This window comes from Macaca thibetana, chromosome 19, assembly GCF_024542745.1.
Source record: "Macaca thibetana thibetana isolate TM-01 chromosome 19, ASM2454274v1, whole genome shotgun sequence".
Taxonomy (NCBI): domain Eukaryota; kingdom Metazoa; phylum Chordata; class Mammalia; order Primates; family Cercopithecidae; genus Macaca; species Macaca thibetana.
Genome location: NC_065596.1, coordinates 39,437,562 through 39,464,031, shown reverse-complemented (window position 1 = coordinate 39,464,031; position 26,470 = coordinate 39,437,562). Strand labels below are relative to the sequence as shown.

At 52.6% G+C, this 26,470-nt stretch overlaps 1 protein-coding gene across 8 annotated transcripts; it reads right to left on the bottom strand.

Moving 5' to 3' along the window:
* HPN (hepsin) lies at window positions 1-26,169 on the bottom strand. 8 transcript variants are annotated; one of them, XM_050768783.1, is made up of 13 exons: window positions 26,018-26,169; window positions 25,370-25,584; window positions 18,010-18,111; window positions 17,885-17,926; window positions 7,822-7,951; window positions 7,628-7,750; window positions 7,457-7,497; window positions 7,114-7,279; window positions 6,810-7,000; window positions 1,230-1,325; window positions 894-1,036; window positions 542-706; window positions 1-325 (listed from the first exon to the last, which is right to left on the bottom strand). In XM_050768783.1, exons 2-13 carry the CDS (start codon window positions 25,545-25,547, stop codon window positions 287-289), a joined length of 1,416 nt encoding a protein of 471 aa, XP_050624740.1. In that variant the 5' UTR covers window positions 25,548-25,584; window positions 26,018-26,169; the 3' UTR covers window positions 1-286. The 8 variants fall into 8 exon arrangements, with proteins under 8 accessions (XP_050624740.1, XP_050624739.1, XP_050624734.1 ...); XM_050768782.1 differs by having other exon boundaries at window positions 25,370-25,439; window positions 26,018-26,115; XM_050768777.1 differs by having other exon boundaries at window positions 7,114-7,497; window positions 26,018-26,135.
* Between the last annotated feature and the right edge of the window lie 301 nt (window positions 26,170-26,470).

Below are 26,470 nucleotides of genomic sequence, written 5' to 3'. Positions count from 1 at the left end.
TTAATCAAAACCATCTTTATTATTTAAAGAGCATCCCGTCATCAGGGGCACCTAGAGAGGAGTCCCAGACAGCAGAACAATATTTACACGGGGGTCAGGAGGGTGAGGTCGGGTGGTCTCGGGGCTGAGTGGGCCCGCCACTGTGGAAGAAAGGACCCTGGAGGGAGGGTGTCCTTGGACCTGTGGACCGGGCCCAAGAAGAAAAATGTCCCATCCTAGGCCCAGCGTGGATCCCACCACCAAGATCACCTCGGGCCCTGGAGGCTGCGCAGCGAGAAGCCACCGGTCAGAGCTGGGTCACCATGCCGCTGGCTTCGGAGTGAGTCTGGGGAAAGACAGCTGGCGGCTCCCGAGGTCTGAGAGGCTTCCATATCCCACCACTGGCCTCCCTTCCCCAGGAGCCCTTCAAAGTCCATCTGTTCCCGAGGGGGGCCCTCTTCTAGGCCTGAGCGTAGGTCTCCTAAAACAAATCTCTGCCTCCCTTTCCCCATTAGAGGCCCAAACATCCCCACCCTGGTTCCCATCTGGGCCCAACTTTCACCTTTATGGCCTGGAAGATCCACTCCCGGAAGTCACTGACTTTGGTGTAGACGCCTGGCTTCTGGGCCAGGGCACAGCCAGTGCCCCAGCTCACAATGCCACACAGCCGCCAACGTGGCGTCCGAGAGATGCTGTCCTCACACACAAAGGGACCACCGCTGTCACCCTGGGAGGGGAGAGGGAGGCCTGGCTAGGGGCCAAGGTGGTTGGACAGGAGGCGCCCCTCGGGATGACCATGGGCTGTGGCCCCAGAGCCCTCAGGCTTTTAGATAGGGAGCCCAACCACCCACTCCCCTGCGTCTCCATCCCTGGGGTGGCAGCAGCCAGGCGGCTGCCCCTACAGAGTCCCTCACCTGGCAGGCATCAATGCCACCCTCGGGGTAGCCAGCACAGAACATCTTGGGCTTGATCTGGTTTCCATAGAAGTCAGCGCCATTGCAGACATCATTGCTGATTATGGGGACTCGAGCCTCCTGGAGTACCCCGGCCTGTTGGCCTGGGGGTGTGCAGGCAAGGCTGGCCAGAGCTGGGGGGTGTACACATCCCCCTTCCCTCCTGGTGCCCACCCCATTCCCCTCAGCATCCCTACTCCTCATGGTCAAGACTCATCCAACTGGCCACACTGCCCATCCCCAGCCCAGTTCAGAGTCTCCCAAACAGTGGCATCAGAGGCAGAGGACAGGACTCACCATAGTACTGCGTGTTGCCCCAGCCCGTCACGGTACAGATCTTGCCATCCACCAGGGCCTGGCCAGCAGCTGGGAGGCACACAGGCTGGATGTATTCTGTGAGAGAGACCATGCTGGTCCAGCCCCCGCTGGGCTGCCCCACCTGGTACAAACCTCTGTCTAGCTCCCACCATGGCCCCTAACACACCCTGCCCTCTGTCCTTTTAAAATAACCACAATAGGCCAGGCACGGTGGCTCATGCCTGTAATCCCAGCACTTTGGGAGGCCGAGACAGGAGGATCACTTGAGGTCAGGAGTTTGAGACCAGCCTGGCCAACATGGCGAAACCTCGTCTCTACTAAAAATACAAAAATTAGCCGGGCATGGTGGCACACACCTGCAATCCCCGCTACCTGGGAGGCTGAGGCAGGAGAATCACCTGAACCCAGAAGGTGGAGGTTGCAGTGAGCCGAGATCGCGCCATTGCACTCCAGCCTGGGCGACAGAGCAAGACTCTGTCTCAAAAACACACACACAAACAAACAAAAAAACCACAACAGAAGTTGCCATCTACCGGGAACTCATTGCATACTAGGCGCCTTCCTGCACCATTTTCTTTAATCTTCCATCAGTCCAGAGAGGTAAGGTCTGTATTATCCCATTTTACAGAGGGGGAAAATGAGGCCAAGTCATGTGTCCAAAGTTTCATAACAAGTCTGTTTTAACACAGCTTTTCTTTTTCTTTTTCTTTCTTTTTTTTTTTTTTGAGACAGAGTCTCGCTCTGTTGCCCAGGCTGGAGTGCAGTGGCGCGATCCCGGCTCACGGCAAGCTCTGCCTCCCGGGTTCAAGAGATTCTCCTGCCTCAGCCTCCAGAGAAGCTGGGACTATAGGCGCCCGCCACCACGCCTGGCTAATTTTTTTGTATTTTTAGTAGAGATGGGGTTTCACCATGTTAGCCAGGATGGTCTCGATCTCCTGACCTTGTGATCTGCCCACCTCGGCCTCCCAAAGTGCTGGGATTACAGGTGTGAGCCACCACGTCTGGCCACTTGTTTTCATTTCTAAGCCTGCAGTGTCACCCAGGCCAGAGTGCAGTGGCAGGAACATGGCTCACTGCAGCCTCGACCTCCTGGGCTCTAGCAATCCTCCTGCCTCAGCCTCCCAAAGCATTGGTATTACAGGTGGCAGGTGCCTGTAATCCCAGCTACTCGGGAGGCTGAGGCAGGAGAATCGCTTGAACCTGGGAGGCAGAGGTTGAAGGGAGCCAAGAGTGCACCATTGCACTCCAGGCTGGGCAACAGAGCAAGACTCTGTCAAAGAAAGAAGGAAAGAAGGAAAGAAAAGAAAGAGACTCCTATCTTGAGACATTTGACTTCCACCTGTCAGAAGATCATAATAATAAATACACAGGTCTACACAGAGAATGGCACCCCTGAGATGTGGTGTCCTTGTGCTGTGCACAACCTATGCAAGGGTTCCTGGCAGCCCTGCCTGTTGCCTACAGCCTGCTGATGACATCACCTGCCTGAGTCTTCCAGCTCTCAGACGTATAATGGAAATAATAATCACTTATCCCCAGAAGTTGTAGTGAGAAATTGGTGAGTCATTGAGTAGCATGCCAGGCAAACAGCAAGTGTTCATATAACTAGTAAAAGTATTAACAACAGTAGCAATTGCTGCTAACATTTACCAGTGTTCACTATGTGCCGGCAGTCCTCTAAGCTCTTTACTCATATTAACCCTTTTAATTGTCTCGATAACCCTGGGAAGTCATTTTACAGATAAGGGAAACTGAGGCACAGTGAGGCGAAGCCCTGTGTCCAAAATCACGCAGTTGGCAAATACCTGAATCTGACCCCAAAGCCCATGCTGTGACCCCCTCGACCCTGTGTCTGAAACCCCAGTGGCTTCCACCTGTCTACCTGTGTCCTCAAAGACACGTTCTTACTTCAGGGTTAACTCCCTCACTCTTTTCACTAAGTCTGAGAAGGGTGTGGCAACAATCTTGGCTCACTGCAACCTCCACCTCCCGGGTTCAAGTGATTCTCCTGCCTCAGCCTCCAGGGTAGCTGGGATTGCAGGCCCCTGCCACCACGCCTGGCTAATTTTTGTATTTTTAGTAGAGATGCGGTTTCACCACGTTGGTCAGGCTGGCTTCGAACTCCTGACCTCAAGTGATCTGCCTGCCTCAGCCTCCCAAAGTGCTGCGATTACAGGCGTGAGCCACTATGTCAGGACAGGGTTTGGTTTTAAAGAAAAGCATGTATCACTCCCTTCAATGGGAAACTAGTATCACAGATCATGAAAAAGAAAATAAACATAAAAATAAACATAATGCCAACCCCAGCATGGCCGGATTCTCCGTCACCACAGCGTGGGGGCCACAAGCACAGATTCCAGTGCCAGTCCACCTGGACGCAAATCTTTCCGTTTACCAGCTGTATGAATTCCTGGCATTGTTTGCCTTCTTTGGGTTGGGACCTTTTCCCAGGTGGTAAAACAGGATCTAAAGAGAACGCCCCCTTACCAGGGTGTGCTGGGGTTGCTGTGAGAACTAAGTGAGTCCATACACAGGACATGTTTTGAACGGTGCCTGGCACACAGGAGGCTGCGTGCCAGCATTGGTGTTCACTGCTATGTTTACCAGATTATTTTACTGTGTTGTGTACACTCATCATGATCGCTATTACTACTTCATGATCATCATTATCACCGTCATTATTATTATGTTTTGAGACAGGGTCTTGCTCTATTGCCCAGACTAGAATGCAGTAGTGTGATCATGGCTCACTGCAGCCTTTATCTCCTGGGTGACCAGGTGATTCTCCTGCCTCTGCCTCCCAAGTAGCTGGGACCACAGGCACGCACCACCATGGCCAGCTAATTTTTTTTATTGTTTGTAGAGACAGGGTTTTGCCATGTTGCCCTGGCGAGTCTTGAACTCCTGAGCTCAAGCGATCCCCCTGCCTTGGCCTGGGATTACATGCCCGGCCTATTTTTATTATTATTATTACACTGTGGGCTGCTGAAATCTAAAGCCCAAGGCCTGTTTTTAATCCAAAAGGAAGATGTACGTGTTGGAGAGGTGTTAAGGACACATTGGCACCCAAGTGAGTCTTTCTCAGTAAGACCAAGGAAGTACTCCAGGGAATTGCAGAGGGAATGACTCCTAACTTACTTTCTAACTCTGATTCATTCATTTTTTAACAAATTTTCTTCTTATTTTATTAGTTTTTTGGTAACAGCTTCATTGAACTATTATTCACATATTACGCAATTCCTTTCAAAGGAACCAAGTCACTGACTTTTTGTATAGTCACAGACAAGTGCAACCATCATCATGATCGACTTAGAATCTTTCATCACCCAGACAAGAAACCTTGTGTCGGCCGGGCGCGGTGGCTCAAGCCTGTAATCCCAGCACTTTGGAAGGCTGAGACGGGTGGATCACGAGGTCAGGAGATCGAGACCATCCTGGCTAACACGGTGAAACCCTGTCTCTACTAAAAAATACAAAAAACTAGCCGGGTGAGTTGGCGGGCACCTGTAGTCCCAGCTACTCGGGAGGCTGAGGCAGGAGAATGGCATAAACCCGGGAGGCGGAGCTTGCAGTGAGCTGAGATCCGGCCACTGCACTCCAGCCTGGGCAACAGAGCGAGACTCCATCTCAAAAAAAAAAAAAAAAAAAAACCTTGTGTCCTTCACCAGTCACCTCCCAATCTCCCATCCCCACCTCCCACCCTGCCACCATCAATCAACTTTCTATCTCTACCGGTGTGCCTATTCTAGATATTTTTCTCTCTTTTTTTCTTTTTTTCCTTTTTAACAGACAGGGTTTTGCTCTGTTACCCATGCTGGAGTGCAGTGGCACAATCCTAGCTCACTGCAGCCTGGAACTCCTGGGCTCAAGTGATCCTCCTGCCTTAGCCTCCTGAGTAACTGGAACTACAGGTATGCGCCACCTCACCTAGCTCATTTTTTTTTTTTTTTTGGAGACAGAGTCTCGCTCTGTTGCCCAGGCTGGAGTGCAGTGGCGCAATCTCGGCTCACTGCAAGCTCCGCCTCCCGGGTTCACGCCATTCTCCTGCCTCAGCCTCCCAAGTAGCTGGGACTACAGGCGCCCACCACCGCGTCCAGCTAATTTTTTGTATTTTTAGTAGAGACAGGGTTTCACCATGTTAGCCAGGATGGTTTCGATCTCCTGACCTCGTGATCCGCCCGTCTCAGTCTCCCAAAGTGCTGGGATTACAGGCGTGAGCCACCGCGCCCGGCCAGCTCATTTTTTTTTTTTTTTTTTTTTTTTTGAGACGGAGTCTCACTCTGTCACCCAGGCTGGAGGTCAGTGGCGCGATCTCAGCTCACTGCAAGCTCCACCTCCCGGGTTCACGCCATTCTCCCGCCTCAGCCTCCGAGTAGCTGGGACTACAGGCGCCCGCCACCGCGCCCGGCTAGTTTTTTGTATTTTTAGTAGAGACAGGGTTTCACCATGTTAGCCAGGATGGTCTTGATCTCCTGACCTCGTGATCCACCCGCCTCGGCCTCCCAAAGTGCTGGGATTACAGGCGTGAGCCACCGCGCCCGGCCCAGCTCATTTTTTTAAAGTGTTGGGGTCTTGCTATATTGCCCAGACTGGTCTTAAACTCCTGAGCACAAACAATCCTCCCATCTCAGCTGGCCAAAGTGCCGGGATTACAGGCATGAGCCACCATGCCCAGCCTTGGACATTTCATACAAGTGGCATCCTATAGTACGTGGCCTTTGTGGCTGGCTTGTCTCATTCAGCACTGTTCTCAAGGTTCATCCTTGTGGTACCATGAATCAGTACCTCATTCATTTCTATGGTCCAATATTCGCCCGTTGTATGGATATACCACATTTTATTTTTTTGTTATTTATTTATTTATTTTGTTATTTATTTATTTTCGAGATGGAGTCTTGCTCCACCCAGGCTGGAGTGCAGTGGTGCGATCTCGGCTCACTGCAATCTCCACCTCCCCGGTTCAAGTGATTCTCCTGCCTCAGCCTCCCGAGTAGCTGGGATTACAGACACCTGCCACCACGCCCGGCTAATTTTTGTATTTTTAGTAGACATGGAATTTCACCATGTTGGCCAGGCTGGTCTCAAACTCCTGACCTCATGATCCGCCCAACTCGGCCTCCCAAAGTGCTGGGATTACAGGCTTGAGCCACCATGCCCAGCCAATATACCACATTTTCTTTATGCATTTGTCCGATGAAACGCACTTGGGCTGTTTCCATCTTTGGGCTATTATGAATAATGCTGCTATGAACATTGATGTACAAGTTTTGGTGTAGACGCAGTTTTCATTTGTCTTAGGTATATATCTCCTACGCTAGGAGTGGAAGCGTTGGGTCCAATGGTAACTTCATGTTTGCTTCTTGGGGAAATGCCGGTAAGTTTTCCAAATTGACTGCACTGACCATTGATAGTTAAGGCTCACTTTGTGCTCCCTCGAAATCATTCCCCTTATTGCCAGGGATGCCTGAACCATAAGTTGATTCCCCTGTGCCCGTGGTCCCCTCCTCTGTCCTCCTGGCCTCAGGTCCCCAAGTCCCAAGGCTTACCCCTCAGACTTACCTGTGAGGGGCAGGGGACTGGAGAGGTGGACCAGGGCAATATCATTGCTGTTCTCCTCGCTGTTGGGGTCCCGAAAGGGAAGATAGCCCCCGTGGTAGACCACAGCCTGCACCCCCAGCTGCAGGCCGTGGGGAGAGGCCTGGGCCACGGCACCGGCAAACACTCGCCATCGGGACAGGACCCGGTTCCGCCTACCAGGGAAAGGGGTGGAGGGTGGCCACCTGCCTGGGCACAATCCGCCCCCCTCCCCCCTGTCTCTCCGCCCCTCTGCCTCCCCCTCATCAGCACCATGGGGGGCACTCACTCCGGGAAGCAGTGGGCAGCTGTCAGCACCCAGTCCCCGGAGAGCAGGGACCCCCCGCAGAGGTGTGCTCCATCATAGCGAAGGCTGACTTGCCAGGGCCACCGGCCCAAGCTGGTGTCCCGGCCTCCCACGATGCGGTCCACGGGCAGCTTCCTGCGGCCACAGTCTGTGGGACAGGGGTCAGCCGGGGGCGGCGACAGGGGACTGGAGCCCAAGTCCCCAGAGCCCAGGTTTGGCCCTGCCCTAGGGGGTCTGAAAGGACACAGCCCCCTCCTGGGGAGCCTGAGGGGACGTGGCCTCCCCGAGGGTCTAAAGGAGAGGGTTCTGAGTTTTAGGGTCTCACCTTGGCAGACGGTGGCCAAGAAACGGCCTCTGGGACAGTCACTGGGAGAGACGGGATTGGAGACACAGAAAAAAAGGAAATAGACCAATTAAGACAGGTGGAAGGAAAACGGGGAGAGGGAGTGCCTTGGGGGTCCGAGGTGTTGCCCCACCTGCCCTCTGCCCTCCTCACCACACGGAGATGACCTCCAGCAGCCTCTGGGTGTGTGGCAGCCTCCCCTCATCCACACAGAAGAAGCCTGACGTGCCGTTGGCGCCCGCCGTTCGCACGTCCAACTCGGAGTGGGTCAGTGCCCTGGGCAGGGCCGGGGTTAGGCCTGCTCCCCCACCCCTCCCGGCTCGCACCCCTCTGAGGGCCCCCAGTACCTGAGGAAGCCCATCTCCTCGCAGCTGAGTCCGGCTACCCTGGTGTTGGAGCGTGAGGAGCATAGCAGCCGCCACGTCCCTTCCGTCTTGTCAAAGACCATGAGCCGAGCGTCCGCAGAGCTGACCTGCACTGCAGGGTGACAGGGCCCGGGGCCGCCTGGGTCCCACAGCCAGGCTCCCCACGTGCTTCTCCAGCCAGAGCCCCTCCTGGCCTGTGCTACGGCCATGTGGTGTAGACGTGAACCCCAGCCCACTGGAGGGCTGCAGCCCCCACATCCGTGATTGCATCTGGAATCGTGACTCAAGGACTTTTTTTTTTTTTTTAAAGACAGGGTCTCGCTCTGTTGCCCAGGCTGGAGTGTAGTGGTATGATCTTGGCTCACTGTAGCCTTGACCTCCCAGACTCAAGAAATCCTCCCACCTCAACCTCCTGAGCAGCTGGGACCACAAGCGTGCACCACCACACCTGGCTAATTTTTGTATATTTTTTGTAGAGACGGGTCTTGCCATGTTGCCCAGGCTGGTCTCAAACTCCTGGGCTCAAGCAATCCTCCTGCCTCAGCCTCCTAAAATGCTGAGATTACAGGTGGGATTACAGAGCGCCATGGCACTCTGCCAGACCTAAGGACTCAGGACCGACCAATGAACAGCAGCCTTGGGGCTGTGGCCGGCCCCTCGGCAAACCAGGGGAACTTCCCTTTCCCCTAGAAGTCCCAAATTGGCTGCTCAGGAGCTGCAGGTCTGGAAGGTGACTTGGACATTCAGGAAGATAAAAAGACATTTAACCAAGTTCCCAAGAGAATCCAGCACAGAAGGCTGGATCTGTTACGGGTCATCTTCACTCTCTTGAGGGAGAAAGTAAGCTAATATGGAGGAGAGCCAAGAGATTTCTGATAACATTTTATTTTATTATTGTATTTTTTGTGGAGAAACTGGAGCTGTTTATTAGTATGTTTATCATTTGTCTTTGGCCACACTCTTAACTCATATAAAAAGACCTCTCACTTTATATGTACACAGATAGCATATGGAAAATAGAAGAACAAATTTGTTGCTAGTCTGTAGGTCGTAGCCTGATTTCTTCATATGAACTTTTCCATAGCTATATGGAGTATTATTATTATTGTTATATCCAACAGATTAACTCTCCTTCCAGAGTGATTTCTCTTTTAAAATATGTATTTATTTAGAAGGCCGAGATGGGTGGATCACCAGGTCAGGAATTCAAGACCAGCCTGGCCAAGATGGTGAAACCTCGTCTCTACTAAAACTACAAAAATTAGCTGGGCGTGATGGCTGGTGCCTGTAATTGCAGCTACTCAGGAGGCTGAGGCAGGAGAATAGCTTGAACCCGAGCGGCAGAGGTTGCAGTGAGCTGAGATCTTGCCACTGCACTCCAGTTTGTCCAATCGCCTGGACAACAGAGTGAGACTCCATCTCAAAAAAGTATATATATGTATTTATTTTATTTTTATTTATTTATTTTTTTGAGACAGAGTCTCACTCTGTTGTCCAGGCTGGTGTGCAATGGTGTAATCTCAGCTCACTGCAACCTCTGCCTCCTAGGCTCAAGTGATTCTTCTGCCTCAGCCTCCTGAGTAGCTGGGATTACAGACATGCACCACCATGCCTGGCTAATTTTTTTATATTTTAAGTAGAGATGGGGGTTTCACCAAGTTGGCCAGGCTAGTCTCGAACTCCTGACCTCAGGTGATCTGCCTGCCTCGGCCTCCCAAAGTGCTGGGATTATAGGTATGAGCCACTGCGCCCGGCCTTAAGGTATGTATTTACTTTAATTGACAAAAATTATATAGATTGATAGTGTACAAGATGATATGAAAAAGTATACATTGTGGAATGGCTAAATCAAGCTAATTAACACATGCACTACCCTTTGTGTGTGGTGAGAACACTTAAATTCTCTTTTAGCAATGTTCAAGTATATAATATATTGTTATTAACTATAATCACCATGTTGTTCAACATACCTCTTGAACTTATTTTTCCTGTCTAATGGAAATTTTGATTTCTTTGTCCAACAAGACATTTACATCTTTAAATTAAATAATATTTAATAGTTTTGGTATAAATACTTCTCATTTCTTAAACTTACCCTTCTATATTTTATGAAAAATAACTTTAATAATATAGTATACATAAACATCAGTTTTTAATATCAGAATTCATTCCCCATCTGATAAATTTTTTTTTTTTTTTTTTTTGGAGACAGAGTCTCACTCTGTCACCCAGGCTGGAATGCAGTGGTGCAATCTTGGGTCACTGTAACCTCCGCCTCCCAGATTCAAGCCATTCTCCCTCCTGAGTAGCTGGGGCTACAGACACGCGCCACCACACCCGGCTAATTTTTTGTATTTTTAGTAGAGACGGGGGTTTCACCATGTTGGCCAGGCTGGTCTCGAACTCCTGACCTCAAGTGATCTGCCTGTCTCGGCCTCCCAAAGTGCTGGGATGACAGGCGTGAGCCACCGCACCTGGCCCCCATCTGATAACATTTTAAAGCCCCTTGATGCAGCCAGGTTTGAAGAATCTATGTGATTGTCAGTTAAGTGAGTTAATCATATCCCCTTTTGTTTTTAGCCTGTTTATTTTTTCTTTTTGTCTTTTGTAGGCTGAAGACCCTTGACTAATACACCAGATTGCCAATCTTGACTATTGCCAGATTGCTAATCAATATCTTGTAGTCAGAAAGAAAAGAAGAAGGAAAGAAAGAGAGAAAGAAAGAAAACAATAATGATCTTTTCTGCAGGACTTGTCAGAGCCTTGAATATGCTAACGTGCATAATTCTCCAAGCAGTGAATGGACTATTCATTCACTCAGCAAGCGTTAACTGGACACATACTCCATGCCCAGTGAGGGGTGATGCTGGAGACACAGAGATGACCGAGACAGCCCTGGGCTTTGCTTTTGGAAAACCACATTATGGGGGATAGGGAGACAGATGGCCATAGAAATGTCATCCAGCCAAACACATCATTACAAATTGTGACATGAGGCAGGGCTGGAATATACGAGAAGGCTACAGGGAGCTCCCGGGAGACTGTTCATGTCTGGGGCTGGTTGGGGGGCAATTTGTGGTGAGAACAGATGTTCCCTGAAATCCCTCAGTCTGCTCCCCACACACCTCAGAGGAACCTGTTAACACCTAAGTCAGGTCACAGCCCCTGGGATATTGATTTCTATTTATCAAACACTTTGTACCTGCCAAGCTCTATTTTAGGCAGTGAACAAATCACCACTGCAATGAACAAATCAGACAAAAACCCTGACCCCTGTGGAACTCAAAGCCCAGTAGGTGAGACAGATCATGAACGGGACAAATAAGTAGGATATATTGTGTGTCACAAGATAGGAAGGGGCCACGGAGAAAAATAAAATGCCACCGAGGGAGGAGAGTGCCAGTGTGGGGGGTGGGGTGAGGTTGCACTTTTCAATCGCAGCAAGGAGAGTGTCCCTGGGAAGGTGGTGCAGGAACAAAGACCTGCAGGGGGTGAGAAAGTGTCAGGAGGTGTGTGAGATCAGCATGGAGACAGATAGACTTGCAGGTGCAAAGATCCCAAGGCTGGTGCGGGGGATTGGGGGGAGTTCTCCAGGAACAGCGGGAGGCCGGAGCAGAGTGAGCCAGGGAGGGGGAGATGAGGTGGGAGCTAGAAATAGAGCAATATCAGGGCTTTGCTGGTACCTGGTGTGAGGTGCAGCCAGGAGAGGGCCCTGACCTGACTCAGGTGGTCACCAGCTCCCTCTGGCGGCAGCATGAGCCACTACACCCGGTCCCCGTCTGATAACGTTTTAAAGCCCCTTGAGGCAGCCAGGTTTTAAGACCCTCCAGAATTGCCGGTTAAGTGAGTGAGTAATATCCCCTTTGTGGGATATGATTGGGGGGCAGGTATGGGAGCAGAGAGGCCAGGGAGGAGGTTCTGGAATGTCCAGCAGGCAGCAGGAAGGGGAAGGGGGCTGGAGCAAGGTGGGGGCAGTCGAGGGGAAGAAGAGTTCAGATTTTGGAGAGGTTCTGTAGGTGGAGCTGAGAGGGCTTCCTGCCAGATCTGATTCATGGGTGGCTGGAGGAACTGGGAGGGTAACCGAGGGTTTGGTCTGAGCCTGAAAAGATGGCTCGGACAGAGATGGGGACAGAGGGAGCAGGTTCGGGGAGAGATCAGCTGTGAATGTCTTTGTCCTTTCCTTTCCTTCTCCCCGCCATCTTTTTTTTTTTTTTTTTTTTTTTTGAGACAGGGTCTTGCTGCATCACCCAGGCTGCAGTGCAGTGGCACGATCATAGCTCATTGCAGCCTCAACCTCCTGGGCTCAAACGATCCTCCTGCCTCAACCTCCCAAGTAGCTAGGACCACAGGTGCATACCACTGCACCCTGCTAGTTTGTTTACTTTTTTAAGTTAGGATAGAGCTGAGTGACAATAGCCAGGTTAGAATCCAGCAAAGCCTGAGCTAAAAACACCTTTTAAATTTATTTTTTTCTGTAGAGACAGGGTATTGCTATATTATCCAGGCTGGTCTCAAACTCCTGGCCTCAAGCAATCCTCCCACCTTGGCCTCCCAAAGTACTGGGATGACAGGTGGGAGCCACCACGCCCAGCCTTTTTGTCCTTTTCTCAGGAGCCTCCCGCCTGGCCTGGGCTCTGAGAGCACATTCTGGGAAACTGAGTCATATGAAAACTTGCTTTTGCATCCTCTTAGAAGGAACCTGGTGAGGCTACACACCAGCTGAGGGATCTTCCCACAGCCCCACAGGTCAGGATAAGGAGAAGCAGGACTTCCAAGTAGAACTGTCCCCAGCTGAGGACCTACTGTGTGCCCCCACCATCAACCAAGGCCTCATCGCACGCCCTAGGAGCCACAAAGATCATCCCCCATTTCCAGATGGGGAAGCTGAAGCTCAGAGAGGTGGAGTGGCTTCCCCACCACCACCAAGTGCATGAGAAGCAGGGAGAGAGGATTCGAAATCAGGTCTGAGTGACTTCAAACCCCAAGTTTTAACATTGCCCTGGACAGCTTCTCAAGAGACTTCCCCTCTGGAGGGTTAAACAACAGCACAGTAATTATAGCACTGGCTATGTTTACTGGGGGTGTCAGTGGGCTGGCCCCATGCTATGCATCCTATCCAAGTGGCTCTTTCAATCCCACAACCATTTTTTTTTTTTTTGAGACATAATCTCGCTCTGTTGCCCAGGCTGGAGTGCAGTGGCGCCATCTTGGCTCACTGCAACCTCTGCCTCCCGGGTCCAAGCGATCCTCCTGCCTCAGCCTCCCAAGTAGCTGGGACTACAGGCACCCACCACCACGCCCGGCTAACTTTTGTGTTCTTAGTAGAAATGGAGTTTCACCATGTTGGCCAGGCTGGTATCGAACTCCTGGCCTCAGGTGATCCACCTGCCTCGGCCTCCAAAAGTGCTGGGATTACAGGTGTGAGCCACCATGCCCGGCCAACAGTGACCACTTCTATGCCCATCTTACAGATGGGAAAACTGAGCCTCAGAGGAATAAAGTTGCCCAGGGGCCATGGCTAACCAGCAAAACCAGGACTTGAACCCAGACCTGCATATTCCCTCTTCCTTCTGTGGGTCTCATACAAACCCTTGCATGTCTCCCTGCCTAATGTATTCAGCTATGGCTGGGACTGAAAAGCCACCTGGCTGGCCTGCCTTAATTATGGCCTCCTGCTCTTGGGTTGGGGCAGGGAACGCCTGGCGTCTCTGGCTGTGGGGTCCTCATCACACCATGAATTCCAAGGTCAAGGCCCAGGGTTTGAAACACCAACTGGGGCGGGGAGGGGGTTGGATTCTTATTTTATTTTATTCTATTTTAAGTTTGTTTTGAGATGGAGTCTTGCTCTGTCTCCCAGGCTAGAGTGCAGTGGCAGGATCTCAGCTCACTGCAACCTCTGCCTCCTAAGTTCAAGCGATTCTCATACCTCAGCCTCCCAAGTAGCTGGGATTACAGGCACCAGCCACCACGCCTGGCTAATTTTTGTATTTTAAGTAGAGATGGGGTTTTGCCATGTTGGTCAGGCTGGTTTTCTGACCTCAAGCGATCTGCCCATTTGAGCCTCCCAAAGTGCTGGGATTACAGGCGTGAGCCCCCGAACTGGCTTGGCCTGCCTTAATTGCGGACTTTTGCTCTCGGGTTGGGACAGGGAACGCCCGGCACCTCCAGCTTGGGGGTCCTCATCGCCCCATGAATTCCAAAGCCAAGGCTTGGAGTTTGAAACACCAGCTGGGGCGGGGAGAGGGGTGGATTCTTATTTTAAAATGACTGCTAACTGCTCTGGAAATGTGATCTCCAGAAAGTGTGAGGTTTTGGGCGGGGGGAATCACTTTATAGATGTGTGTTGGGGGAGACGGGAGTGGGGAGAGAACATCAAATGTCCCCTCTGGCTATTTTTAAAGTCACACTCTCTGCCGCTGTTTCTCACTTTTCAATTCTTTATTCTTGTTCCTATCATTTCAGACAACACAAAAAGGATGTTCTGGGTCACCTGGTGTGCCTGCCAAGTTGTTGGATATATTTAGAAGTGTGAAAATCCCAGGAAAAAAAAAAAAAAAAAACGAGGTGGGGATACAAGCTTGGGGTTGCTTTTGTTTGTTTGTGTTGGTTTATCATTTCCCTGAGTTGTTGAAAAACCCAAGTACCACTACAGGGCGGGGGCGTGGCGCTGGCCAGAGCCCGGTATGAGTGCTGACCTCACGCCCGTCCAGCTGGAGGCCCATGACTCTCTAGTTCATCTCAGTGTTTTGGCTTTGGGTGCACTCACAACTCAAGGATTTCCTGAGCACCTACTATGTGCCAGGCACTGTCTGACCACAAAAGGTCCCTGCCCTCCTGGAGTTCGCCAGGAGTAAATAATTCACAGTGAGTGAGGAGGGTTTTACCGGAGTGGCAGGGACACCACCATAGGGTGAGAGGCCGTAGGGTCTGGAAGATCAGGAAGATCTTGCTCAATAAATTTCAAGAAAGAATTTCAAGAGTGAGAAACAAAAGCCAATGTCCACTGTGCTGGTTAAGAGCCAAGTACTGCATGGCTTTTTGTTGTTGTTGTTGAGACAGTCTCACTCTGTTGCTTAGGCTGGAGTGCAGTGGCGTGATCTCAGCTCACTGCAACCTGCAACCTGTGCCTCCCGGGTTCAAACAGTTCTCCTGCCTCAGCCTCCTGAGTAGCTGGGATTATAGGCGCCCACCACCATGCCCGGCTAATTTTTGTGTTTTTAGTAGAGATGAGGTTTCACCATGTTGGCCAGGCTGGTCTCGAACTCCTCACCTCAGGTGATCTGCCCGCCTCAGTCTCCCAAAGTGCTGGGATTATAGGTGTGAGCCACCGCGCCCCGCCCAAGTACTGCACAGATTTTTATCTCCTCTTATTCTCACTGATTCTTCTTACCCCCATCTCACAGATGAGGAAACTGAGGCTGGGAGAGGGTAGGGACTGGTGGGAGGCCCTACAGCTCAGAAGGAACTGTGCAGAACTGAAATCTGCCTCCAGCTGTGAGCTAGAAAGAAGTGGGTGAGTAGAGACTTCTGTGTGAACACGTCATTTGAGTGAGGTACTGGGCCCCGAGGGTGCTCGAAGCCAGTGTGAGGTGGGGGTAGAGAGGGGCCCCCACACTAGGAGCCTTGGAGCCTGTGATGGGTTGGGATTTTATCTCAATGCCACGTGTTGTCATGGAGGAGCTTTTGGCAGGGGCATGATCTCTTCGCTCTGTCTCTTATCTGATGTGTGGTCTCGGGCAAGTCAGTTTGCTTCACTGGGACTCAATTTCCCCCACATGCAAAATGTTGTGACATTAACAGCCCCAACTTCATAGGCCTATTGGGTAAAGGCTGCAGCCAGGGCCCGGCATACGTTAGTCTTCACTATGGCAATGAATTCAGCTGTTCTTTTTTTTTTTTTAACAAGTAATCAAGTGTAGACATTATATACAGTTGCTACGCAGGCTGCCTGGGTTCAAATCCCAGTCCTGACACTGACTAGCTCCATGACCTGGGGCAAGTCACTCAGCCTTTCTGTGCCTCAGCGTCCCCATAGGAAAATGGGTTGTGGTGGTGCGCACCTGTAATCCCTGCACTTTGGGAGGCCAATCTGAGAGGACTGCTTTGAGCTCGGGAGTTCAAGACCAGGCTGGGCAACATAGCAAGATCCCATCTCTACTCAAAATTTTTTAAATGAGGTTGGGTGCAGTGGCTCATGCCTGTAGTCCGAGCACTTTGGGAGGCCGAGATGGGTGGATGGGAGGTCAAGACGGGCGGATCACCTGAGGTCAGGAGTTTGAGACCAGCCTGGCCAACATGGTGAAACCCTGTCTCTACTGAAAATACAAAAATTAGCTGGGCATGGTGGCACGTGCCTGTAGTCCCAACTACTCGGGAGGCTGAGGCAGGAGAATCGCTTGAACCTGGGAGGTGGAGATTGCAGTGAGCCAAGATTGCGCCATAGCACTCCTGCCTGGGTGACAGAGTGAGACTCCAGCTCAAAAGATAAAAATAATAATAATTTAGAAAATATATATTAGATGGGCATGGTGGCATTAGCTTATAGTCCCAGCTACTCAGAAGGCTGAGGTGGGAGAATTGCTGGAGCCTGGGAGATGTAGGTTACAATAAGCTAAGATCATGCCACTGCACTCCAGCCTGGGCGACAGAGCAAGACCCTATCTCAAAAATAAAAAACAAAAACAGGCTGTTGTGAAGACTTCATGAGTTGATACCATAAGATCCCAAGGCCTTGCCTGGTGCATACAAATGCCAAGTGCTGGTAATGATGATTAATGTTGATGTTGGCTTTCTTGTCTGGATTTTCATTTCTGATTTTCGTGTGAACTGAATCCTTTATGGAATTAGATGAGGCTCATAGACATGAAAAATATATCCCACCACCCAACTTCCCCTTTTTTCCTGCTGTCCTGTATCAGGGAACGGCAGCTTGAAGTTGGCATTTGGGAATATTCATTCATTCATCCCACAGTTAGTTTCTTTATCTATTTATTTGTGTGGCCATTCGTTCCACATGCCTGCAGACACACCTACAGTGGGTAAGTCTAAGATCTGTTCCTGGCCCCTCATTCCCCAGCTGCATGTCCTCTCTGGTCCTCGTTTTGCACATCTGTAAAATGGAACTAATAACAGCAACTACCAGGCACAGGCGCGGTGGCTCACGCCTGTAATCCCAGCACTTTGGGAGGCTGAGGCAGGTGGATTGCTTGAAGTAAGGAGATTGAGACCAGCCTGGCCAACATGGTGAAACCCTGTCTCTACTAAAAATACAAAAATTAGCCAGGCATGGTGGTACATGCCTGCATTCCTAGCTACTTGGGAGGCTGAGGCAGGAGAATCGCTAGAACCTGGGAGGCGGAGGTTGCAGTGAGCCAAGACTGCACCATTGCACTCCAGCCTGGGTGACAGAGCAAGACTTTTTTTTTTTTTTTTTTTTTTTAAATAAACCCTGCCTCCTAGGAGAGTTCGAAGGGCCCACTGAATTTATACCATGCCTCCCCAACATGTTTTCACCATGCCCTGCAGTAAGAAACACATTTTTACATCCTGATGTAGCCCGTAGCTCTGTAGTCTGTGGCAGACTATCACATTGCTCGAAGCCTCAGTTTCCCCAACTGTAAAATGGGGAGAATAACAGTCCCACCCTCACAGCGTGGGGATGCAGTGGGATTACATGTATTTGGATGCAAAAACAAAACAAAACAAAAATTAGCGTAACCTTTGCTTACTGCGAGATGCACTGTGATAGTCTGTAATCTAATCTATTTCATACTTAAAAAAAAAAAAAAGTGGTTTTCCAACTCACTACTTTAATTTTATGAGGCACTCATGAGTAATACACTGGTGTCTGAAAAAGTCTGGGTTAGACATGTGGGGTGCTTAGAATAGTGCCTGGTACATAGCAGGCACTCGATACAAATGCACTATTATGATTCGCATTTCTGCATGCATTTGTACATTGATTCAACAAATACGTTGTTGAGCTCCCGCCAGATACAGGTGTCCTCCAGGGCTCCCCCAGAGGGTCCCAGCCTGCTCCACTCACCTGGGTAGAGCGGCTCCTGGTCACTCCTGAGGAGAACAGCCACTGCAGAGAAGGGAGGGGTGAGGGCAGGCAGGCTGGAGTCTGCAGGGGCCAGGGGAGGTCAGAAGCACAGGAACCACTCTCACCAATGGCCCAGGATGCCGCCCCGATGGCTGTCAGAAGTAGCAGGGTCCCTGCAGTGAGAGCTGCCACCTTGGGTCCGGAGCAGCATGGCACAGTCCGGCCACCTGCAACAGACACCATGCTGGGGCCACAGCCAGGCCTGTCCTCATTGCAGCAGGGTCTGGGCACGAGGCCAGCTCTGCCCTGCCCCCAGGGCTAACTTACTATGCCCAAGCTTGCCCTCCCTGGGCCCAGTTTCCCGAGGCCGGCAGTTGACAGGGCTGTCCCTCCCCTGCCACGTGAACAACCAGGTGCCCAGCTCCCCCAGGGTTCCAGCTGGGAGGCGGGCATGGCCGGGCCACCTGCCACCGTCTCTGCCTCCGCCCTGCGCTTACTGGCACTTAGGGAATGTCTCCTCCCCAGTGACACTGTGCTTTTGTATTTCTGTCTTTGCTTTGGGTCGTCTCTTCTTGGGACTGTGACTCCCAACCTTTGCCCTTTTGGTAGCTCTCTTTCCTGCCGCTGGCATTTCCTTGCTGCCTCAGTTGTATCTGCTGTTCTAGATACTTTGCCCCTAGATACCCCCTGAATCAGACCTCTCTCACGGTACCCAGTTGCAAGATCAAATTTGCCCCTCCACTTGAAAATCTGCCAGCCTCATTTGATTTTATGTGTCTACTTTTTAGAGACGTGGTCTTGCTATGTTGTCCAGGCTGGTCTCAAACTCCTGTGCCGAAGCGATCTTCCTTCCTCAGCCTCCCAAAGTGCTGAGACTACAGGAGTGAGCCACTGCACCTGGCCAGCCCCATTTAAAAATATTGACCCCACCCCTTCCTAGCTGGGATGCAAGGCAGGTGCCATCCTATCTTTGAGCCTCAACTTTCTTATCTATTAAATGGGCATCCACTGAGCACCTACTTGTAAAAATAATAATTTAAAGTTATTTTCAAGAAGAAGAAGAATAGCCCAAATTGTATAGATACCTCCTAGGTGCTAAGCACTGCTCTAAATACATCAGCTCATTTAGTCCTTATTTCAATCCCACAGCTATGATTCCTGTTCTTTCAGATAGCTCAGAGGAGGGGGGTCACGTGCCCACGGTGACAGCCTGGAAGAGGCAGAACAGCGTCCTGAACCCTGAGCAGGTTTGATGCCAGGTCCCCTGTGTACAGCCACGAAGCCAACCAGTCTGTCACTGTGCGGAAGTGCCTGGCACACAGCAAGTGCTTTATAAATGCTTTATAAATCATTAGAGCTGTGTGGGCCTGAGCGACTCCCCTCCCCTCTCTGAGCCTCAGCCTCAGTTTTTTCTTTTTTTCTTTTTTTTTTTTTTTTTTGAGACGGAGTCTCGCTCTGTTGCCCGGGCTGGAGTGCTGTGGCCGGATCTCAGCTCACTGCAAGCTCCGCCTCCCGGGTTCCCGCCATTCTCCTGCCTCAGCCTCCCGAGTAGCTGGGACTACAGGCGCCCGCCACCTCGCCCGGCTATTTTTTTGTATTTTTTTAGTAGAAACGGGGTTTCACTGTGTTAGCCAGGATGGTCTCGATCTCCTGACCTCATGATCCGCCCGTCTCGGCCTCCCAAAGTGCTGGGATTACAGGCTTGAGCCACCGTGCCCGGCCAGTTTTTTCTTTTCTTTCTTTTTTTTTTTTTTTGAGACGGAGTCTCGCTCTGTCACCCAGGCTGGAGTGCAGTGGCCGGATCTCAGCTCACTGCAAGCTCCGCCTCCCGGGTTCCCGCCATTCTCCTGCCTCAGCCTCCCGAGTAGCCGGGACTACAGGCGCCTGCCACCTCGCCCGGCTAGTTTTTTTTTGTATTTTTTAGTAGAGACGGGGTTTCACCGTGTTAGCCAGGATGGTCTCGATCTCCTGACCTTGTGATCCGCCCGTCTCGGCCTCCCAAAGTGCTGGGATTACAGGCTTGAGCCACCGCGCCCGGCCAGTTTTTTCTTTTCTTTTTTTCTTTTTCTTTCTTTTTTTTTTTGGAGACAGGGTCTCACTGTGCTGCACAGGCTGGAGTGCAGTGGCGTGATCGTGGCACGCTGCAGTCCCAAGCTCTCGGGCTCAGATAATTCTCCCACCTGTCAGTCTCCTGAGTAGCTGGGATTATAGGCGCACACCACCACATCCGGCTAATTATTGTATTTTTTGTAGAGACGGGGTTTGCCATGTTGGCCAGGCTGGTCATGAACTCCTAGACTCAAGCTATCTGCTTGCCTCAGCCTCCCAAAGTGTTGAGATTGCAGGTGTGAGCCACCACGCCTGACCCTCAGTTTTTTCATCAGCCTAATGGAGCTTTATTTGTTTACCATCCTACTGAGCATCCGCTGTGTGCCTGGCACCTTTCTAGGTTCCGGAAACATAACCCAAAGAAGACAGATAAGGTTACGGCTCTCAGGGGTTCACATTCTCATGCGTGTGGGTGGGGAGTGGGAGACATTAACAAGGAAACAAGTAAATGAACCCGATAATTTCCAGATTGTGGCAGAGGCTGTGAGGAAAACCGTGCAGGCTGGGGGCAGCAAATGGGCTGCTGCAGGGGGATCAGGGATCAGAGGGCCTCCCCTAGAAGAGACTTCTGAGCTAAGCTCTGAAAGGTGAGGTGCCAGCCATGCACAGACCGCAAGGAAGGGCACTGTGGGCAGAGGGAACAGCACAGGCAAAGGCCTTGAGGCAAGAATAAGCAGGCTCTGTTATGTCAGAGGCTGGAGAGGCCATCGAGACGACCAGATGGCCGGAGCTTGGGGAAGGTGGTGGGAACCAAGGCTGGGGCCAGCTGGGGAGGCCTGGTGGCACAGGAAAAGGGATTTTATTCCCAGCGCAAAGAGGTCCTGGAGATTAAAAGCCAACCGCTTCACTAGGGATTATAAGAGGACCAAAGAGTAAAGGCTGCTGAAAGCCTTCAGCTGGGCCTGGCTTGGGCTCAACTGCCCTTGGCAGCCTCAAAGCACCCCCGGGGCAGCAGAAGCTCCCAGCTCTCCCATCTGTGCCCATGGTGGTGTGGCTGGTGAGCACGGCACCAGGCCAGTGCCCAGAACAGAGCAGGGAGTGGTATAGGACCTTCCCGGGGTGGACATTATCTGGGTGTCTTAAGAATTTGAGAGCTCAGCTGGGCGCGGTGGCTCACGCCTGTAATCACAGCACTTTGGGAGGCTGAGGTAGGCAGATCACAAGGTCAGGAGTTCAAGACCAGCCTGGCCAATATGGCGAAACCCCATGTCTGCTGGGAATACAAAGATTAGCTGAGCATGGTGATGGACGCCTGTAGTCCCAGCTACTTGAGAGGCTGAGGCAGGAGAAATGCTTGAACCCGGGAGGCGGAGGTTGCAGTGAGCCGAGATCGGGCCACTGCACTCCAGCCTGGGAGACAGAGCAAGACTCTATCTCCAAAAAAAAAAAAAAAAAAAAAAAGAATTTGAGAGCTCAGGTGGGGCACGGTGGCTCATGCCTGTAATCCCAGCACTTTGGGAGGCTGAGGCAGGTGGATCACTTGAGGTCAGGAGTTTGAGATCAGCCTGGCCAACATGGTGAAACCCTGACTCTATTAAAAATACAAAAATTAGCTGGGCGTGGTGGCAGGAACCTGTAGTCCCAGCTACTTGGGAAGCTGAGGCAGGAGAATCGCTTGAACCCAGGAGGTTGGAGGTTGCAGTGAAGCAAGATTGCACCACTGTACTGTAGCCTGGGCAACAGAGCGAGATTCTGTCTCAAAAAAAAAAAAAAAAAATTGAGAGCTCAGTGGCTCCCATCAAGGCATGAGGGAACACTGTCTTCCCCAAAAGAGGCCCCAGTGGGCCAGACCGGCCCAGCTACTGCTGGCTGACCCCTGCCTGTCCTGCAAGGGGCTCTCAGGCCTGCCACCCCCAACTCTGCCCAGGACCATTCTCCAGGTTCCGGCGGGAGGTCTTGCCTCCCCACAGCCATGGGGCTGGTCTTGCTTCCTTTGTTTTCAGCTGTGCCTGCCAGGGCTCTAGGCCACGCAGAATGCAGCCTAGAGGCCTTGGCACATCTGGTGGGACAGGAAGCAATGCCACTATGTATGTGTCTCCTAGGGTGAGAGGAAGAACCTCCTTCCATGCTGCATGGTTCAGAGGACTTCAGTGTCTCCAGTGGGACAGGAAGCATCTGCATCCTGGAGTTCCCCCAGTATGACAGGCATCCTCCCTGCATGTCTCTACAGGGACAGGCAGCATCCTCATCTGGCCCAGGGTGTGGGACGCATCCTCATCCTCCTCCCTGCGTGTCTCTACTGGGACAGGCGACATGTCATCATCAATTATTTGATCCCAGCAGCAGGGCCATTTCCCTCGGTAAGCCAGACCTCTGCCACCCCCATGTCTCCCTGAGACTCTCTGCCCCTGCTTTCTCCAGGCCCCTCTGGCTGCCTTGGGTCTTGCCACAGGTCAGTTCTTCCACCTCCACCATTTGGCTGCAAAGACCCTCACACGTGACACCTTTGGCTCTCTGGCTCTGAAAATCCACTCAACTGGTGGCTGTGTGTCTCGGGCCTCATCTTACATGACTGCAGCTTCCTGAATCTCCTCTTTGGACTTCCGGGACACTACGTACATCTGATTTTCCTTCCTGTCTCTGAGGCTGCTGTCTCTGCCTCCACCCACGCTCTACCTACTCAGTAAAATGTGGAGTTTGTAGGGCTGGCCGCAGCCTCCCCCTACTGCTCCCTACCCCTAAGTCTGTCTCATCCACCTCTGTGGACTCAGTTTCCCCTCTGTCCCCAGCCCTAGACGGTCTTCCAGGTCCCAGGTCAGGGTTCCTGCAGTCCTTTAAATACCTTTTTAATACCTTTCCCTGGGACCTCCTAGGCTCTTTGCTCCTACCAGGTCCCAGAATGACCTCAATGTCTCCCTAAGTATATTCTTCCTCCCAGGTCCTGTCTCAGAGGCCGGCCCTCACTCCTAGGACCATCCTCGTCTGCATAACATTCCCCTCCCCCCACAGCCTGCCAATCCTCCTGAGTGACTCTCCTTCTCCCGGTTCCTTCTCTCCCTCCATCTCCACCTTGCTCCAGCCCCATCCAACTGGTGGGCTCAATCTCCCTTCTAGCCCACCCTCCACACGGAGGTTTGGGGAACCTACTGAGACACCAAATCCAACCTGTCCCCTCTTTACCTATAGAGCCCTCTGTGACTCCTTAGTACCCCCAGGACAGCTTAAGTCCCTCAGCCTGGCATTTCCAGCCCCACTAGGGTATAAGCATGGCTTTTAGAGAATTGGAAGTATGTTTACCCCAATTCCCAGACAACCATGTGGGTCATTATCAGGCACCAGAGAGAGCTTCCAAAAACAACCCAAACAGTAGAACTTGTGAAATACAAGTTAGACAAGAGAAGCAGGGACTAACCACTGGCGCCACCTTGTGGAGAGACCTGGCACTGCGAGGAATTGGCCGGCTCTTCCTCAAAGCAGTCCCACCCCTGCCTGGTCCAGCTTGCACACCTCTTCTCCCACCCAGCTCCACTTCCAACTTCACCTCCAGAATTACCACAACTGGCTATGTGCACACCAGCGCTGTGTCACCTCCCAGCTTCCCACAGAAGAGCAAGAGCCTTGCTCTTCCCTCTGCCTGGCATCTTTGGAATTGCAACTCCAATATCACCTCCTCCAATTCCAAGTTCCCAGGCAGCACCCAGAGGCCAGCAGCAATAACAGTGACACCACCAACAGCAGCCACTGCAGCCACAACGGATCTCAGAACCACACACGGACACACCGCCCTGCCCTAACCCCGTCCAGTCCTGCACAGCATCCTTAAATCCTTGCAGCTGTTCATGAGGAAGGCGCCGTTGCCATCACCCCCAGTTTATAGATGAGAAAAGGAGGCCCAAAGTCTGGCAGCCACCAAACCCGGGTCACCCGGCAAGTAAGTGCCGAATTGGAACGCTTCAGCATCTGTGTCCAGGTTTGACTCCCACATCCCCAGCCCTGACAGCAGGACTCCCCTCCGAGACCAGCCAGGAGCTGCCGGGGAGGCACCAGAGCCCACTTTGTGTCTGTTTCTCTTTGTACCCAGGCCGTCTCTGTCTATCTAGACATTTTCTGCTTTTCTTCCCTGGCTCATTCACCCATAGGCCCAAGCCCAGGTGCTGTCCTTCCGGCAGCTCCAGGAAAGACGTTGTCCCCAAGGAGCTGGACTCTGTCATCCACCTGCTCAGCTAGGGGTGCAGTGCCTTCTCCTGAGTAACTGGGAGCCTGGGTGCCCTCTGGACCGCAGTTGAATGGTTTGGGGTCTGAATTGCCAGCTCTGCTGAGACCCGAGGAGGCCAGAGATCTGAACTAATCATTTCAGCCAACGCGCTCAGTGCTTCCTGCCCATCCTGGCATTTCAGGCCTCTCCCCACACTGTCGGACATGCACTGTCACCCTCTCCGTTTCACAGATGAGAGAATGGAGGCCCAGAGAGAACATGCCGCCTGCCCAGGGCCATACAGCTAGAAAATACTACTGCCTGGGACTGAGCCCAGCTAGCCTGGTTGCAGGAAGAAGAGAGGGAGTCAGCCCTAGCTAGGAGAAGGCGGAAAGAACAGGCCGCCCCTCCATGCGCCCCTCCAGCTGGGTCCCGTGTGTGAGAGGTAGAAAGGAAGCCAGGCTAGCTGGGGGCTGCCCGGAGCCTCCCAAGAGCCAGCAACTCCATCACGCAGTCTCTCTGTCATCCTTATGGTGGTTTATCTGCCGCCTCTCCCCTCTCCATCCATCCAGGCCCAGTCCAAAGTCCTCCCTCTGCTCTTTTGCCCACAGTGCCAGGAGGTGGAGGAATGTCTGGAATCGGTGGGGGTCCTGGGTCTCTGGGACTCCGAGTCTGCCAACCTCTGTCATGACAGCTCTGGTTGACGGCATGTGTCTTATATGCAGAGCCCCAGCCAGTGCCTGGTGTGTCTCATGCACTCAGCAACCTCATGGAGGGAGGACTGGGATCCATGCTTGACCCAGAGGGAGACCAAAGCCCTGAGAATAATGTCACTTGCATAAGATCACACAGCAAAAAAGGTGGCAAGAGCAAATTCAAATGCAAGCCTGTGTGTTTGACTCCAAACCTGTGTCCTTAACCATGACAGCTACAGCCTCCCCGCCTCAGCCCCAGTAAAGGACAAGTCCAGGGTTAGCTGAGAAATCACTGGGGGATGAGGGGAAACTGAGGCAGCATGCCAGGAAGGTCATATAGGGTAGAAGGGAGGCTGGTGGTGGCACAGCTGCACAGAAAATGTAGTTAATAGTTAATCAGGTGGAGGAGGACTAAGAGGGGGTGGGGATACGTCTGGGAGGGGTGCCCAGAGAGAGGGGGCTCCGAAGAGTAGAGGGTAGAGAAGAGAGCACAGAGGGCGGGGCGCCAGGCAGAACCAAAGCTGGGGCTCAGGGAAGGGGACTCACCCTCCTTCTGCGCCATGTCACCGCCTCTTGTTAATGATTCCCTGGCTGACCTCCTGGGCCAGGGTGGGACCTGTGAGGAGATGGACGGGGAGGCAGGGCCTGGGGGAGCCCAGCCCAGCCCAGTCCTGGCGCCCCCAGTCCCAGGCGTCCATCCAGGCAGGCTGTAGGGACTGGGCATTGGCCAGAGCACGCCGTGATCACGGACGCAGATTGGGCTGGGTTCAAGGATGGGGTCAGTGTCTGACCAGCATCGGGGGGACGCCTGGATTTGCAGGGCTGGGGACCCCCATGCCTAAGCCTAGTGGAGCAGGGGACTGAGGATCGGGTTTGAGGGAGGAGACAGCTGAGGACCTGAAATCATAAGTCCTGGGAAAGGAGGAATTTGGGGGCCAGGACTCCTTAGTATGAGGGAGGAGGGGCCTGAGGGCTGGAATTCCTGGGTCTGGGGAGGAAGGACTGGGGTTCAACCGCTGAGTCTGAAGGAAGAGCAGGCCAGAACACCTAGGTGCTTGGGGGGACGTCACAGTGCACCCTCTTCAGGTCCCCGGGAACCCCTCCATTAGGAGGTGGGCATTAGGCTGGGTGGGGGTATGAGGGAACCCCTGTCCTCAGGGCTGGAACTGTGAGTCTGGGGGCCCTGGTCCTTACCCTGGGGTCCGGCAGGTGAGGGCGGAGCCTGGAGGTGGTTCCGGGGTCGGGTCAGTCTCCAGGCCTGGGCAGGAGCATGGTGGCCCCGCAGCAGCGGGTGGCCTGGAGGCAGAAGCGGTGGCGTGGGGCCTGCTAGGCCAGGCTGCCTCACCTGAGGAGGAGGGGGCTGGGCAAGGGGCGGGGGAAGGGGCGGGGAGGGGCCGGACCATTCGATTGGCAGCGCTGGAGGCCACCTAGCTGATGGGGCCGTGCTTGCGGGGGCTGGACCAGGCGGGCCCAGCTATGGGGCTCGCCTTGGACTTCCAGGGGGACCCAGGTGTGCCTGTCTGCGGGGGTGTGGGAACAGGGACACGCCTGGCTGACGACTGGGGGTTTAGGGAGAAAGTGCAGGCTGAAGGGTGGGGGTGTGACCAGAAGAGATCAGATGGAGGGCCCCAGTTGCCCTAAGCCCAC